The 18,549-nt window shown below is 45.4% G+C and overlaps 1 protein-coding gene across 6 annotated transcripts in view; it reads right to left on the bottom strand.

Moving 5' to 3' along the window:
- UBE2D2 (ubiquitin conjugating enzyme E2 D2) overlaps positions 1-18,549 on the bottom strand; it is a 590,974-nt gene that overhangs the window by 154,409 nt on the left and 418,016 nt on the right. The window contains exon 7 of one of the 6 annotated variants that reach the window (XM_029583546.1): positions 5,399-6,072. The exons of 4 other annotated variants lie outside the window; for them this stretch is intronic. In XM_029583546.1, the coding sequence (XP_029439406.1) occupies positions 5,972-6,072 (101 nt within the window). In that variant the 3' untranslated portion in view covers positions 5,399-5,971. Of the gene's footprint in view, positions 1-5,398; positions 6,073-6,157; positions 6,436-18,549 lie in introns of those variants that run through there. One more of the 6 variants, XM_029583547.1, reaches the window with a different exon arrangement.

The following is an 18,549-nucleotide window of genomic DNA, read 5'->3' as shown; positions in this document are numbered from 1 at the left end:
GAAGAAATTACAGGACACATCCGGACAGCAGCAGAAGCTGTCAAAAACTTATGATTGAAGGTCATGGGGTTACAAAAAAGCAGAAGGAAAAGGTCAGAATTTCACAGGCTAACGTTTCAACTACAGTGGCACCAGCGAAACCAGAGTTTTAGATACCTCCCTGAGGGTGAAAACCTGATAGGACAAAGGACTAACAGAAGATTGATGTGAACATTAGGCAAGTAGGCTCCAATCTGGGAGGAGGGTCAGGGTAATATAGGTTTAATTCATCTCGTTTTGACATAAGAAACTGTGCACGTGATACTCCCATAGGTTATAAGAACATAAGAACATAAGAAAATGCCATACTGGATCAGACCAAGGGTCCATCAAGCCCAGCATCCTGTTTCCAACATTGGCCAATCCAGGCCATAAGAACCTGGCAAGTACCCAAAAACTAAGTCTATTCCATGTAACCATTGCTAAGTGAACTTAATAGCAGATAATGGACTTCTCCTCCAAGAACTTATCCAATCCTTTTTTAAACACAGCTATACTAACTGCACGAACCACATTCTCTGGCAACAAATTCCAGAGTTTAATTGTGCGTTGAGTAAAAAAGAACTTTCTCCGATTAGTTTTAAATGTGCCCCATGCTAACTTCATGGAGTGCCCCCTAGTCTTTCTACTATCCGAAAGAGTAAATAACCGATTCACATCTACCCGTTCTAGACCTCCCATGATTTTAAACACCTCTATCATATCCCCCCTCAGTCGTCTCTTCTCCAAGCTGAAAAGTCCTAACCTCTTTAGTCTTTCCTCATAGGGGCGTTGTTCCATTCCCCTTATCATTTTGGTAGCCCTTCTCTGTACCTTCTCCATCGCAATTATATCTTTTTTATTTATTTTATTTATTTATTTATTATTTTTATATACCGACATTCGATCTCAATTGAGATATCACACTGGTTTACATTCAGGTACTGTAGGTATTTTTCTATCCCCAGAGGGCTTACAATCTAAGTGTGTACCTGAGGCAATGGAGGGTAAAGTGACTTGCCCAAGGTCACAAGGAGCGACAGCAGGACTTGAAACCTGGTCTCCTGGTTCATAGTCCACTGCTCTAACCACTAGGCTATTCCTCCTCCCTAGGCTATTCCTCCTCCCTTAGATGAGATGCGGCGACCAGAATTGTACACAGTATTCAAGGTGCGGTCTCACCATGGAGCGATACAGAGGCATTATGACATTTTCCGTTTTATTCATCATTCCTTTTCTAATAATTCCCAACATTCTGTTTGCTTTTTTGAGTGCCGCAGCACACTGCACCGACGATTTCAATGCGTTATCCACTATGACACCTAGATCTCTTTCTTGGGTTGTAGCACCTAATATGGAACCCAACATTGTGTAATTATAGCATGGGTTATTTTTCCCTATATGCATCACCTTGCACTTATCCACATTAAATTTCATCTGCCATTTGGATGCCCAATTTTCCAGTCTCACAAGGTCTTCCTGCAATTTATCACAATCTGCTTGTGATTTAACTACTCTGAACAATTTTGTGTCATCTGCAAATTTGATTATCTCACTCGTCGTATTTCTTTCCAGATCATTTATAAATATATTGAACAGTAAGGGTCCCAATACAGATCCCTGAGGCACTCCACTGTCCACTCCCTTCCACTGAGAAAATTGCCCATTCAATCCTACTCTCTGTTTCCTGTCTTTTAGCCAGTTTGCAATCCACGAAAGGACATCGCCACCTATCCCATGACTTTTTACTTTTCCTAGAAGCCTCTCATGAGGAACTTTGTCAAACGCCTTCTGAAAATCCAAGTATACTATATCTACCGGTTCACCTTTTCCACATGTTTATTAACTCCTTCAAAAAAGTGAAGCAGATTTGTGAGGCAAGACTTGCCCTGGGTAAAGCCATGCTGACTTTGTTCCATTAAACCATGTCTTTCTATATGTTCTGTGATTTTGATGTTTAGAACACTTTCCACTATTTTTCCTGGCACGGAAGTCAGGCTAACCGGTCTATAGTTTGCCGGATCGCCCCTGGAGCCCTTTTTAAATATTGGGGTTACATTTGCTATCCTCCAGTCTTCAGGTACAATGGATGATTTTAATGATAAGTTACAAATTTTTACTAATAGGTCTGAAATTTCATTTTTTAGTTCCTTCAGAACTCTGGGGTGTCTACCATCCGGTCCAGGTGATTTACTACTCTTCAGTTTGGCAATCAGGCCTACCACATCTTCTAGGTTCACCGTGATTTGATTCAGTCCATCTGAATCATTACCCATGAAAACCTTCTCCATTACGGGTACCTCCCCAACATCCTCTTCAGTAAACACCGAAGCAAAGAAATCATTTAATCTTTCCGCGATGGCCTTATCTTCTCTAAGTGCCCCTTTAACCCCTCGATCATCTAACGGTCCAACTGACTCCCTCACAGGCTTTCTGCTTCGGATATATTTAAAAAAGTTTTTATTGTGAGTTTTTGCCTCTACAGCCAACTTCTTTTCAAATTCTCTCTTAGCCTGTCTTATCAATGTCTTACATTTAACTTGCCAATGTTTATGCTTTATCCTATTTTCTTCTGTTGGATCCTTCTTCCAATTTTTGAATGAAGATCTTTTGGCTAAAATAGCTTCTTTCACCTCCCCTTTTAACCATGCCGGTAATCGTTTTGCCTTCTTTCCACCTTTCTTAATGTGTGGAATACATCTGGACTGTGCTTCTAGAATGGTATTTTTTAACAATGACCACGCCTCTTGGACATTTTTTTTATTTTTGTAGCTGCTCCTTTCAGTTTTTTTCTAACAATTTTTCTCATTTTATCAAAGTTTCCCTTTTGAAAGTTTAGCACGAGAGCCTTGGATTTGCACACTGTTCCTTTTCCAGTCATTAAATCAAATTTGATCATATTATGATCACTATTGCCAAGCAGCCCCACCACTGTTACCTCTCTCACCAAGATTGAGACTGTCTATGTTATCTATAAAAAGAAGACTTTACTAATGTACAGAGAGAAACAGAAGGTAGAGCTTCTGAGCATCTGGCTGGAGAGGTCCTGTCCCTCTGTTCCTCCCAAGGGTACCTGTAGAGCTTATTGATATACAATACAAAAAATTAATATTGGGTTATCCAAAATTTTGGTGTGGTATCTTTGTGTCTGATTTAGTGCTAAACAAGGATCAGACTGACTGGCTAAATGCTGCAATCAAACTCCACACATCCCAACGAAACCTTAATATCGGCAAACAAAGGTTTATTAACTATCCCCTCTGTTTGATCTGCACATCTCTCTGAAGTAAGAGACCGTGCGATTTCATTAGTGGCCCCAAAGATATGGCATTCTCTCCCAGCGGATATACAATTACAACAGTTTAAAGATCTTCAAAAAGGATGTTAAGACCTGGCTATTTATGAAGGCATAACAAGAACCCAAATAATCTACCCTCTCATGCTTATTTCACCCTATTTTATCTTTTTATGAAATCGTAATCCTTTTACTATGTTTTATTATTTTATTTATTATTGACATATTAAAACTCAGAGGTGAAGAGGAGGAATTTACAATCAACTATTCAGTTTTTCAATCCCTACCAGTCTCTCAGAGATTTTATGTGTTTGTTCCATGCTTTCTTGAATTTAGATACTGTCCTTGTCTCCATCATCACAGGGAGGTTATTCTATGCATACACTACCTTCTCTATAATGAAATATTTCCTTAGATTACTCCTGAACCTACCCCTTTACCTCCTTTCTGTTGAAAAAGGCCCGCCTCTTTTGCATGAAAACCTTGGAGGTATTTAAATGTCTCTATCATATCTCCCCTACCCCATCTTTCCTCGATTCTAAGCAAATATTTATTTACAGAGAGGGTGGTGGACAAATAAAATGTTCTCCCAGTAGACGTGGTGGACGGTTTCAGAGTTCAAGAAAGCATGGGACAGACACAGAGGATCTCTGACAGAGAGGAAGGGATTGTAAAGTTAAGCGGGAGATATGAATGGGTAGACTGGATAGTCTTTATCTGCTGTAATGTTCTATGTTTCTATGTTTATGTTTTAGTGCTGAGAAGATGACAGCCTAGAACAGGGGTCGGGAACCTTTTTGGCTGAGAGAGCCATGAACGCCACATATTTTAAAATATAATTCCGTGAGAGCCATACTTACTACAACCCCCTACTCTCCTGACGCCCCCATGACCTGCCAAATTAATTTACTACAACCCCCCCCCCCCCCCAAGACCTGCCAAAAGTCCCTGCTGATCCAGCGGGGGTCCAGGGCTCACAGACAAATCTTTAATAAAAAAGTAAAAATCTAACAAAACCCCCCACCCTCCTGATGCCCCCCAAGACCTCCAAAATTAATTTACTACAACCCCCACCCTCCTGACCCCCCCCAAGACCTGCCAAAAGTCCCTGGTGGTGCAGCGGGGGTCCGGGAGCAATCTCCTGAACTTGGGCTGTCGGCTGCCAGTAGTCAAAATGGCGCCGACGGCCCTTTGCCCTCACTATGTCACTGGGGTCGACCAATGGCGGTGGTAGCCCCTGTGACATAGTAAGGGCAAAGGGCCGTCGACGCCATTTTGATTACTGGCAGCCGACGGCCCTTTGCCCTTACTATGTCACAGGGGCTACCGCCACCCTTGGTCTACCCCAGTGACATAGTGAGGGCAAAGGGCCATCGGCGCCATTTTGACTACTGGCAGCCGACAGCCCAAGTCCAGGAGATCGCTCCCGGACCGCTCCTGGACCCCCGCTGGACCACCAGGGACTTTTGGCAGGTCTTGGGGGGGTCAGGAGGGTGGGGGTTGTAGTAAATTAATTTTGGAGGTCTTGGGGGGGGCGTCAGGAGGGTGGGGGATTTTGTTAGATTTTTACTTTTTTATTAAAGATTTGTCTGCGAGCCAGATGCAGCCATCAAAAGAGCCATATCTGGCTCCCGAGCCATAGGTTCCTGACCCCTGGCCTAGAAGCTCCATTTATATTTGGGGAAAAATAGGAAGTCTAAGATACTTCAATAAACACTTTTACTCTAAAGTCCGTATACTCTAAAGTCCGTATACTATATTAACCTAATTCACACCCAGAGCTATAGCCAATCTTTCAAAATAATCGCAGTATTACTATTATTCTATATGTTATGGTTATATTACCCTGTTCACTCTTATCCTAGTTTACTCCCCTGTTTTATGTAATCGCATTCTTACATGCTTGTTATTGTTATAATGTAAACCGAAATGATATGTAACTTTGCTACATGAATTGCGGTATATAAAAAATGTTAAATAAATAAATAAATAACAACATTTTACTATTTTTATTATTATTTTATCTATTATGCATTGTATTTATGTTCTTATATATTGCATATTTCTTTTTACTATGTTGTAAAGTGTTGTGATGGACCCACTGAACAACAGTATACAAAAATCAGCTAATCAATCAATCAATCAATAAATACATTTTACCCACTCTGATCAAGAAAGGCAATGTTTAATACTCAAACTGTGCAAAAGGTCGTCCTCTTAAACTTGAATTACATGGAAGTTTCTTAAACCCACTATTCTAGTCAGGGCAAAGAACCTTGTACCAAGAAAGGTCAGGGGCCCTGGTAGCGGCAGGCTGGAAAACTGCAGCAAAGCTAGGGAGGCGCCAAGCTCTCCAGGAAGTCATAGAATACTTATCCTTTATACTTGCAAGAGCTAGACTCCCCACTGGACCAGCAACTGCATGTGCCCCAAATTGAGACCAGCATATAAACAGCTTCAGCTAGGCAGATCTTGCTGCCCCAGCAAACTCCTTGGCATCGGCTCTGTGGAAACTGTTCAGCCAGACTTTGCTCCAGTTCCTGCCCAGACATCCCAGCAACTCCTGCTCCTGGCTCCCAATTAACATTGTGCTTATATCACCAGCTTCTGTCTGCTGTCCAATGCTTGGGCTCTACCAGAACCCTGGTACTGTGGAGCCTAACAGGAAGACCCAGAGGAAATGTAATGCCGCCACTCTTCTGAATGCTTATTTTGTTTCAAAGCCCCAACTGACAACCAAATGCATCCATCATACACTTCTGGAAAGAGACAAGGACACAGAGACATGGCAATTACCGCAAGAGATGAAGGAAAGAGGTCTGTTCGTTGTTGCAGATCTGCCTGTGACTATAGTAATATTTTTCCTTGAACCTTATTTCTGTAACAAAATATCCTTTTTATTATTTACTATTCAGGTTATGTGCCTAAGGAGTACCATGTACAAATATTTCATTTCCAGAATTACTGGTTCAAACTTCTGCACATAGTTTTCTTAGATGGAAGAATTGCAAGGCACCAAGAACCATCTTAGTGAAAGGTTTTAGTTTCTTCTCCCATCCATATGAAAAGCAGAACTCTGTATGCCAGGAAACAGAAGAATTGTCCCATAATCACCTGGAGAGCTAAGAGGAGATTACAAATATTTTAGATATATATGTATAATTGTCCGTTAGTATAATTTCAAAGATTGTTTCAGTTACTGGCACTGAGTGTTTGAAACCTAACAGTCCTAACTTTGTATCTGTTGGTACTACAAAATGCAGTTTCTTTGCCTTGGTAGCTACTACTGAAATTGAAGTAATAATATTGGGCTTGAAGAGATCTTGCAGCCTAATAGATGTTTGTCTGTTTTGGTTATTATAAAACCATAGGAAGTTATTTATTGATATACTGGTAAAATTAATGAATTTATCTTTGATGGAGGGTTATTTTCCTGATCTTTCTAAAAGAGCTGTTATGTACCCTGTTTTGAAGGGTTCAAGTAAATCCATGAATTAGGCTGATCCAAGTATCACTCCATTTCAGTTCTACCATCAGTGGGGAAAATAACTGAGAATCAGTTGTCTACTTATTTGGAGGATAATAAGATCTTAAATGATTATCAGAGCAGGTTTAATCTTTCTTTTAACACCAAGACTGTACTAATTTCAGTTGCAAACTATGTTCTTTGGGAGTTGGATAAGAATAAAATGGTGATTGCTGTCTTTTAGATATATAATCAGTATTTGATTCTATAGTCACATCCTATTCTGCTGACTCAACTTGAGAAAATAGGGATTGGAGGTTCAGTAGAGAAATGATTTCCTTGTATTTGAAAGGTCGCTTTTATCAGGTTAGGTTTGGTAGTGACAAATCTACTTGGTCATCGTTATAACGTAGAGTCTCTCAGGGGTCTTATCTGCCATGTTTAATATTTTCCTTCTTCCCCTGGGTACTCTGTTAGAAAATGTTGAGATTACTTATCTGATAATCTCCTTTTCCTTAGTGTAGACAGATGGACTCAGAACGAATGGGTATAGTGTGCTCGTGCGAGCAGTTGGAGACTGATCTGACGTCAGCACGGGTACATATACCCCCACAGGAAGTGTAGCAAATCAGTAATCTTCCTTGCAAAAGCTGTTATGGATATATGTGTACTGGCGATCAATGAAATAGTGAAACAGGATTCCCCTGACCGATTGATAGTAGCTGGAGACCACCAGCATTCACAACCGGAAGGCGTCGACACCTGGCAAAGGGGACGCTCGTATGTAAGAAAATGACATGGCTTACCTTGAATCGGTGAAACCCATGTATACCGGCAGCCGGGCGGGATGCTGAGTCCATCTGTCTACACTAAGGAAAAGGAGATTATCAGGTAAGTAATCTCAACATTTCCTAGCGTGTAGCCAGATGGACTCAGAACGAATGGGATGTACAAAAGCTTTACTCCCAGCCCGGGCGGAAGGCTGCCTGAGGACCGCATAGGACTGCCCTCGCAAATGCTGTGTCCTCCCTGGCCTGGACATCCAGGCGGTAGAACCTGGAGAAGGTATGGAGGGAGGACCATGTCGCCGCTTTACATATTTCTGCAGGCGACAGCATCCTGGATTCTGCCCAAGATGCTGCTTGTGCTCTGGTAGAATGAGCCTTGACTTGTAGAGGCGGAGACTTCCCGGCCCTCTATGTAAGCAGCTCTGATAACTTCTTTAATCCAGCGGGCGATGGTGGGCCGAGAGGCCGCTTCTCCTTGTTTCTTTCCGCTGTGCAGGACGAACAGATGGTCCGTCTTTCGTACGTCTTCTGTCATTTCCAGATATCTGGGCAGCAATCTGCCGATGTCGAGATGGCGTAGTAAACGCCCTTCTTCTGATTTCTTCAAACCCCATGGTAGGCAAGGATATGGTTTGGTTAAGGTGAAATCGTGAGACCACTTTAGGTAGAAAGGAGGGAACCGTGCGAAGATGGATAGCCTCAGGAGTGATTCTGAGAAAGGGATCACGACAGGACAGCGCTTGTAGCTCTGAGATGCGGCGTGCTGAACACACCGCCAGCAAGAACACCATCTTCAAAGTTAGAGAACGGAGAGACAGGCCCCGAAGAGGTCTGAAGGTGGATCCCGCGAGGAAATCCAAAACTAGGTTGAGGTTCCACAGGGGCACTGGCCACTTCAGTGGCGGACGAATGTGCTTGACTCCTTTCAGGAAGCGAGAAACATCTGGATGCGTGGCAATGGTCTTGCCATCCCTCCTGGGACCGTAGCAAGACAGCGCAGCCACCTGAACTTTGATGGAGCTTAGGGAGAGACCCTTCTGAAGCCCATCCTGCAGGAAATCCAGGACCATAGGGACAGTAGTCGCATGTGGATTGGTGCCATGAGTGTCGCACCAGGCTTCAAATACTCTCCAGATCCTTATGTAGGTGAGGGATGTAGAAAACTTGCACGCTCGGAGGAGTGTATCTATCACCGGCTCTCAGTAACCTCTTTTCTTCAGCCTAACCCTCTCAATGGCCAGACTGTAAGAGAGAATTGAGCCGGATCCTCGTGGAGGATGGGACCTTGACGTAACAGGTCCCTGAGAGGAGGCAGGGGAAGGGGCTACCCTGCCAGTAGCCTTCTCATGTCCGCGTACCAGGGTCTTCTTGGCCAGTCTGGTGCCACTAGCAGAACTAGGCCCCGGTGCTTCTGAATCTTGTAGATGATGGCGCCCAGCAGAGGCTACGGAGGAAAAGCGTATAGCAGAGTCCCTGGAGGCCATGGCTGAACCAGGGCGTCGATCCCGTGTGAGAACGGATCTCGCTTGCGGCTGAAGTATCTGGGTACTTGAGCATTGGACTTGTCCGCTAGTAAATCCATGTCCGGAATCCCCCAGTGATCCACAATCATCTGGAAGGCTGTGGGTGACAGCTGCCACTCTCCCGGATTTAGGCTTTCTCTGCTGAGGAAGTCTGCCGTGGTGTTGTCCTTCCCGGCAATGTGGACGGCGGAGATGTCCTGAAGATTCGCCTCTGCCCAAGCCATCAGCGGGGCTATCTCTAGAGATACCTGTCGGCTTCTGGTTCCGCCCTGACGGTTGATGTATGCCACCGTGGTGGCATTGTCGAACATCACTCCGACTGCTCTGTTCCGCAGCCTATGAGCAAATTGCAGGCAGGCTAACCGGACTGTTCGTGCCTCTAGACGGTTGATGTTCCACCCTGACTCTTCTCTGTTCCACCGCCCTTGTGCGGTGAGCTCTTCGCAGTGTGCTCCCCAGCCGCTCAGGCTGGCATCTGTGGTGAGCAGAGTCCATGTGGGGAAGGACATCTTCGACCCCCTGCTCGTGTGGTTGGCCTGCAACCACCACCGCAACTGGGTCCGCACTCTGGCTGGTAGAGGTAGATGCACGGAATAATTCCGGAAGCGGGGGTTCCAGCGAGAGAGCAGGGAGTGTTGTAGAGGTCTCATATGGGCCCTTGCCCAGGGGACCACTTCCAGGGTGGAGGCCATGAGGCCGAGAACCTGCAGATAATCCCAAGCTATGGGCCGGCTGGCTCCCATCAAGGACCGGAGACGCGTCTGAAGTTTTAAGCTTCTCTTAGTAGTAAGACTGACTGTGTCTGCCTGAGTGTCGAACTGGACTCCCAGGTATTCCAGTCATTGGGAAGGTTGTAGGCAACTCTTGTTGAGGTTGACTACCCATCCCAGGCTCTCCTCCCGTGATTTCGCCCTGATCAGCCAATCGTCCAGGTAGGGATGGACTAGAATTCCTTCCCATCTGAGCGCCGCTACCACTACAACCACCTTGGTGAAGGTCCGCGGCGACGTGGCTAACCCGAAGGGCAGAGCCCGGAATTGGAAGTGGCGTCCCAGAACCTTGAAGCGTAGATAGCGCTGATGATCGGATGGATTGGGATATGCAGGTAGGCTTCTGACAGGTCTAAGGCCGTGAGGAATTCTCCTGGCTGTACTGCGGTCTTGACGGAGCGCAGAGTTCCCATGCGAAACCGCGGGACCCTTAAGTATCGATTGACTGACTTGAGGTCCAGTACGGGCCGGAAAGTGCCCTCTTTCTTGGGTACCATGAAATAAATGGAATAGTGTCCAGAATTCATTTCCCATGCAGGTACTGGGATGATGGCTTTCAAGGACAGGAGCCTCGCCAATGCTGCCTTCTTGTGTATGGGACAAGAAGATTCCACAAACCTGTCCAGAGGGAGATGATGAAAATCCAGATAATACCCCTCTCGGATGATGGCGAGGACCCACTGGTCCAACGTAATCTCGACCCATCTGGGGTAAAAGAGGGTTAACCTGCCCCCTATGGCTCCGTCCCCCAGATGGATCGGCTGATTCTCATTGTGAGGTGCGGCCGTGACCTGAACCTGAGCCGGCTCCCCTCTTGCGCTGCTTGTTCCGAAAGGACTGGTTCCTGGCCTGAGAACGAGGTGCCTGGTAGCGACTCCTATAGGGAGTGACGCGCTGGGAGTTCCTACCTCTGGAGGGCTTTGGAAAGGCACGCTGGTTCCTTCTGAACTGTTCTTCCGGCAGTCGAGGTACTGGAGAGGTGCCCCATGTGCTGGCCAGTTTATCAAGGTCGCTGCCAAACAGGAAAGAACCCCTAAAGGGCATACTGGTGAGGCGTGTCTTCGAAGGGGCATCGGCTGACCAATTCCGTATCCAGAGCTGCCTCCTGGCGGCTACGGAGGATGAGACCCCCTTGGCTGTTGTACGGACTAGGTCTGACGCGGCATCCGTGAGGAACGAGAGAGCCGACTCCATGTCTGTTGCCGGAGCATTGTTCCTGACCTGTGACAAACAGGAACGCGTCACCACTGTGCAGCAGGTTGTGATCCGCAAAGATAGAGCTGCCACGTCAAAGGTCTGTTTCAGGATGGCGTCCAGGCGTCGGTCATGAGCCTCTTTGAGGGCCGCCCCCCCCTCAACTGGAATGGTAGTGCGCTTGACCACAGCGCTGACCAAGGCGTCCACCTGAGGGCACGCCAGCATCTCCTTGATTGCCAGTTCCAGAGGGTACATGCCCGTCAGGGCCCGACCCCTTTTGAATGAGGCTGCTGGTGCAGCCCATTCCAAATCTATCAGTTGCTGTGCTGCTTGCAAGAAGGGAAAATGGCGGGCTGGAGGACGAAGACCTTCCAGCAGAGGGTTCTGCGTAGAGGGCACCGTAGTGCTGGGACCTGTAATATCCAACTCTGCCAGGCACTGAGATACCAGGTCGGAGAGATCTTCCTTCGGAAAGAACCGCCTCATGGTTCGATATGGCTCAATCCCCGAGGGAAGTTCCCCCTCCTCCGGGGGTTCAGACTAGTCCTCCGAGACATCAGGGTCCGTCTGAACCGGACTGCTTGGAGGCGGGTGCCCGTGATAAGGGCGCGAAGGTCCAGGGGCAGGATCAGCTGGAGTAATAACCGCAGCGGCTGGAGCAGCAGGGCCTGGACGGGAAGCTGACTGCATCTGTACAAAGGCATGGATCCCCTTAAAGAGATCCACCCAGGAAATGGAAGCGGTCTCGAGTTGTCGGGGTACCAGATCCCCCGGGATTCCAGGTTGTTCGAGACTGCCCGCTAGATCCGGAGTGGCCCCTGGGGAACTGTCAGCAAACCGTGGTTGAGACTGGTCCTGGCCCGAGGCTCCCACTGCCTCCTCACATTGGGCACAAAGGGAGTCTGGCTCCTCGCTATGCGTGGCTCTAAGCTGGCATTCGGAGCAGAGGCAGAGGGCTTTAATGCCTGAGTCAGGAGGCGCCGCCGCTGAAGACGCTGAGGCGTTCTGTTCCATTGAAAACTATGCGCTTAATATGCGGCAGCAATATGCGCTTAATACAACAGGCGCTCAATAACCTGCGGCAGCAATATGCGCTTAGTATACAACAGGCGCTCAATCTGCGGCAGCAATATGCGCTTAATACAACAGGCGCTCAATAGTCTGCGGCAGCAATATGCGCTTAATACAACAGGCGCTTAATAATATGCGGCAGCCATATACGCTTAATCATAGACAGGCGCCTATCATGGGCGCTCAATACCTGAACAAGGCAGACAAAATGGCGACCTCCATGGCGTGCCACATGCAGACAACGCCGCCGATCCTCGTTCCTCGGAGACCAAAAAGTAAGAGATGTACGCCTTACCTGATCCTCGGCGCTTCCCGGTTCGAACCCGGGCGGTCTCCGGCTGTGGGGGGAGAGGGGAAATACCTTCACCGCCGCGCTTGAGGAATGCACCCGCTGCCTCGTCCACGCCGGGACCGAGGCGCCTCTTTCACCACGCCCGAGCCCTTCTCGCCCGGGGGCTACGTCCCTGCCGTGATTCGGCCACCGGACCGAGGCCTTAAACCTCCGGGGGATCGCGGAAATCACCCCGGGTAACTCAACTGGGGGAAGGACCCCAAGGGTATCACCGCAGGAGTGCGGGGCTCGCTGTTCCTGAAGAAATTTAGTAAGAAGAATATAGAAAGTAGATTGGAAACACGCTCAGCGAGCGTGCAGGCTCTCCAAACTGCTTTGGAGACGGAAATTACTGATTTGCTACACTTCCTGTGGGGGTATATGTACCCGTGCTGACGTCAGATCAGTGTCCAACTGCTAGCACGAGCACACTATACCCATTCGTTCTGAGTCCATCTGGCTACACGCTAGGAAAGATGAAGTTTTTTTTTTTTCATTTTAACGCTGACAATTTGCAATTAATCCATCTAGTGACTAATAGTATACAAGATACCATTTCTCAGATTAGCCAGAGTATGAAAGAGATTATCATATGGATAAGGCAGAATGGTTTATTAGTGAATTTCAGGAAAACAGATACGACCAATTTCTCATGTGGCTGATTTAACCTCCTTTGGTTCTTGTCAGGTTGGGGAAGTGAATGTTACTGCTGTAGAGATGGTTTGAGATTTAGGGGCTCTATCAGACACAGGTTTTACTTTGCAGCCACAAAGTTAAGGAAGTTGTGCAGAATGCAATTTATTCTAGAAAGGAATGATTTCAGGCAGTGATGCAAGCATTTGTATTGTCTTACTTGGACTACTACAATGCCCTTTATACAGGACTTCCTAAATGCTACTTAAAGAACAGCCAGAGACAACTCGGGCCATGACATTTATTAGAATCTGCAATGTCCTTGTCTGCTCACATCATGCCAGTATTACAAGAATTATACTGACTTCCGATAGAATTTCGAACAAAATTTTAAATTTTGTCTCTAGTTTATCGATTAATATATGGAGAATGTCCTGTTTATTTGAAACACTTGGTGAATTTGTATTGTCCTCAATGCCTTTGCGTTCCACAACTCAACAGTTGTTGACTATCCTTAGTGTTAAAGAAGCATGGCTGCAGCAAACCTCTCACTAAGCCTCCTCTCAGGTTGTGCCAGCATTATGGATTAATCTCCCTTCAGATATGCATACAAAAGCTTTAGGAAAGTGTTAAAAACTCACCTGTTTAGAAAAGCTTTTAAATGATGTTTTATGTTATGCTTTAGTTGGGTTGTTTCAGATATTTTTTACATGTTGTAATCCACCTGAAACAACTGTTTGTTAAGTGTGGAATATAAAGAATTTGTAAAAATAAATAAATAAATAAATGAGTCCAGCTAGATCAAACTTTTTTTTTTCCCTCACAAAGCTGCAAATTTGATACTGGAAACATTATCAATATAATTTATCAGGATTTGTGTAACTTATCAGGATTTCTACTAAAACTTTTGATACTGTACCACATGAAAGACTTACTCTGAATTAAGCCAGAGTTTGCAAATGGATAATAAAATACATCCCATCTCATTACCTATATATATATGTAACCCAGACCATTTTTGGATTAATAATAGGTCTTACAAAAGTCTAGTGCAGTTAGGGAAATTAGGGGAGTACACATTTATAGACAGCCTTCACACTGCCGGAGCTGTAATGGATAACCTTGGACCTGAGGTTTTATAGCAGAGCTCTGCAATAGGCTCTGGGGTCAGTCTAAGTTGAGAGTGAGGTTGTATTTTCCTACGTTGGATTCTGGACCTACCTAGAGCCTCAGAAACCCTCCAAGACCCCTCCAGGATATGTCAAAGGGGCTTCACTGCTGTACTCTTCACACAAGGTAGTGTGGCTGCTCTGGACTAATTTTGGGATTTTGAACGTTCATTTAGAGGAGCCCTGCTGAAGGCGTGGGCCTTTCCAAAGCCCAGGGAATGGGGAACCCTGGGCTGAAGGCGCCCAGTGTTTAGGGTAGATCTGCCCAACCAAGGTGGTAACCCGTTGCAACGGATTCCTGCAGTTATTTAAGTTAGGAAAGAAGATTTGTTTTCCAACACCTGAGAAGTGTTTTTCTGCCCCTCTTCCTGCCCATCAAGGGAAATGGCAAGAATTGCAGTCCATAAGGATTCCTACCACCAGAGATCCCACCCGAAGATTAATCTACTAACTGTGAGTAAAAAATCCACATTCAAGGGAGGCTACCCATCTGGCAACCACAAACAGCCCTGAGGGATAGAGACATTAGCTCTCTGTGCCAAGATAGAATTTTGTGTCATCTGGGAGGGGTTTTTCCCCCCAGATTCCAAAGGAGCCCTAACCCGTGGGGAGCCTTCATACCATCAAATCCAGATGTGTTGATGGATTCCTAGCCCACTGAAGACTAGTGCACAGATAGAAAAGAAAAGACCTGTAATGAAGGGATGAACTGCAAAGACTGTCATGTGTGATTTACCATATTTAATTGTGTCATTCAATGAAACTGTATCAGTAAAGCATTATTTTGGACACTGCCTACGTGTTCAAGTGTGGTTTGCTTGGTACACAGCACACAGCAGAATGAGGGAGCTCCAATACAGCTCACTAGTCACCCCGTACTGAGACCGGAGAGGACTCCTTTCCAGACCCAGCCTGAAGGACTTTACCTTGAGATGGGAGGAGAAGTAAAGGCTAGCCAGGATCTCTTCCTTGAATAACTTACAAATAACTTTATTTCCCCCTCCATACCTGACTTGTACGTTAATGAGGGGGTAACATATAATATTATAGATGTATTAAAAAGAATAAAACAACTATTACAAGTTCATTTTCATTGTTCCTTTAAGCAGTACCGGTTGCTCTCTTAATTCTCTTCTCATCCACTTAACCAGTAGACATTGAATAAGAGATCTTGCTATACAATTTTATGGGGCCCGATATTCAGCGCTGAATGGGTAAGTAACTTAGCCGGATATGACCTATCTGGCTAAATTATGTGATTGCATAAGAATGTATGGGATAGGTAGGATGTGATGACACATTCACTCTATAAAGCTAGTTTGTTGATGAGCTGGAGGCACTTTGTGCCGTGCCTTTTCAATAGATTGATAATGTAACAGATGACTGGAGGGGACTAAGGTTGTAACAGTTGCGTTAAATTTGAAAGTTCCCAGTTATAATTCGTGATATATGATACGTGTATTGCCATTATGGGGTGTTTCATTGGAAGTAGCCATAAAGTTTTTTCTTTCAAATTTGCCCGGTCCCCCGATGTATTACGTTGAAAACACATCTTCAAATTGTTCTTGGTTCCCGGATGCACCTGACATGACGTAGTTGTCTAAAAACGTGGCTTTTGATTGGTTGTAACCGATTTAAATAGTATAGGACATGAAACATATAATAGACAAGTTACGTTGGAAAGAACGGTTTGGTGAGAGAACACTGACAACATATTAAGTGAGTACCAGGTATTTAAGAGTAATTTATTTAAGCGCGTACTGATTGTATAACTGTGAGTATGGTATATATTTGAGTTATACTGTTTTACACTGAGGTGGTAGAATTGGTTTGAGTAGAGTATTTCAGATAGTGGTAATATATACCTTGAATATAGAGGTTAACCACCATGATTATCTATTTGTTACAGATATTTGAATGAACAAATTGCATAAGAGGCTGGAATCCGGCACAATTACCAAACACATTCATATATAGCAAAAGCTTACAATTTGATGGAAATACACAACTTCTTTAGTCCTAACATGGATGCGATTTCGAAAAGCTGGAATTTTTTGTGTATAGTGATGGTTCACAAATATTTTGAGCACAGTGGTATATGTGTCGAGATAAGGAGGTGAACAATATGACTATAGGTTGGTACTTGTTTTTCATAGATATCGTTGCAATAGGATAGACCACGTGCAGCATAAAGTTTTGCTGATGGAAATCAATGTCTGTTACCGAGATATGAAAATATGAGGAAAGACATTGATGGTTAAAATATGAAGACACTATCTAGCATTGCAGATCCCTGAAGAAGCCTTGTTTTTCAGGGTGAAACGAGGCTCTCGTCAGATGCACATATAATTGAAATATCTATTAATTGTATAATACGAAGGCAATGCAGTTAAAGTGTGAGTCATCATTTGTAACAAACGGATGAATATATAACAGTAATATTGGTTATCAGTATAATATGAAAGCAACGAAACAGTAACATCAACAATTTGCAACAAATTGGGTTATAGGAATTGTTGGATAACATGTATTTGAGTATTTTAATGAGAGCATTGTATGAGAGGTATGAGTGGTGTGAATGAAGGGTAATGTATGTATGGTAGGGGGGAAGTTTTTAAGATATAAGTAGGCATTGTGGTCTAGTAAGTGCTGTTAAAATAAAAAGTATGTTTAAAGTTTGTATAATTAAATAAGTATGGGCATAATAACATGCCGAGTACCTCTGAGTTGTGTAAGTAGGTAATTTAAATATCAGAGGGATTGCACTTATGTTTTGATCTGTTGAGGTTACCCCGTTGTGCATATTTAGGGGAGTAACAGCTATTTTAGTTGTCATTGATAATATATGTGTTTAAAAGTGATATCGTGAATCTGGATAACATGCACAGTTACTCAGACCAAGCGTCAGCCGATATTTTGGCGGGGTTTAGATTATTTGACACACCAGTTGCAGAAGGGGAGGGAGATTGGAATTGTAGAGAGTTTTCCTTAAGTGTATGCAGATGGACTCAAAACAAGTGGGTATAGTGTGCTCGTGCTAGCAGTTGGAGACAGATCTGACGTCAGCACGGGTACATATACCCCCGCAGGAAATGCAGCAATTCAGTAATCTTCCTTGCAAAAGCTGTATGGATATATGTGTAGCTGACCGATCGATTAAATGAACAGGATTACCCTGACCGATTCATAGTAGCTGGAGACCACCAGTGTTCTCAACCGGAAGGCGTCGACACCCGGCAGGGTGGATGGCCTATTATAAGAAACATGGCTTACCGTGAGTCGGTGAATCCCCATGTATGCCGGCAGCCGGGCGGGATGCTGAGTCCATCTGCATCCACTAAGGAAAACGAGATAATCAGATAAGTAATCTACATTTCCTAGCGTGTAGCACATGGACTCAAAACAAGTGGGATGTACAAAAGCTACTCCCGGACTAGGCGGGAGGCTGCCCGAGGTCCGTTCAGGATTGCCCTCGCAAATGCTGTGTCCTCCCTGGCCTGGACGTCCAGATGGTAGAATCTGGAGAAGGTATGGAGGGAGGACCACTTTGCCGCTTTACATATCTCTGCAGGCGACAGCATCCTAGTCTCTGCCCAAGAGGCCGCTTGCGCTCTGGTAGAGTGAGCCTTGACCCGTAGAGGTGGTGGTTTTCCTGCCTCTACATAGGCTGCCTTGATAACTTCTTTGATCCAGCGGGCGATGGTTGCCCGTGAGGCCGCTTCCCCTTGGCTCTTCCCGCTGTGAAGGACGAACAGGTGGTCCATCTTTCGTACTGCTTCTGACATTTCCAGGTATCTGGACAGTAGCCTGCCAATGTCGAGATGGCTTAGTATTCGACCTTCTTCCGACTTCTTCAAACTTTCCGTGGTGGGCAAGGATATGGTTTGGTTGAGGTGGAAGTGTGAGACTACTTTGGGTAAGAAGGAAGGAACCGTGCGAAGATGGATAGCCTCTGGAGTGATTCGGAGAAACGGATCACGGCAGGACAGCGCCTGTAGCTCTGAGATGCTGCGTGCTGAGCATACGGCCAGCAGGAACACCATCTTCAAGGTCAACAAACAGAGGGACAGGCCTCGGAGGGGTCTGAAGGCAGGTCCCGCTAGGAATTCCAAAACTAGGTTGAGGTTCCACAAGGGCACTGGCCACTTCAGTGGCGGGCGAATGTGTTTGACTCCTTTCAGGAAACGTGAAACGTCTGGGTGTGTGGCAATGCTGTTGCCGTCACTCCGGGGACCGTAGCAGGATAGCGCTGCCACCTGAACCTTGATGGAATTGAGGGACAGACCCT

Source organism: Rhinatrema bivittatum, chromosome 18 (assembly GCF_901001135.1).
Source record: "Rhinatrema bivittatum chromosome 18, aRhiBiv1.1, whole genome shotgun sequence".
NCBI lineage: Eukaryota > Metazoa > Chordata > Amphibia > Gymnophiona > Rhinatrematidae > Rhinatrema > Rhinatrema bivittatum.
The sequence above is the reverse complement of the archived record's forward strand: the minus strand, read 5'-3'. Positions and strand labels throughout refer to the sequence as shown.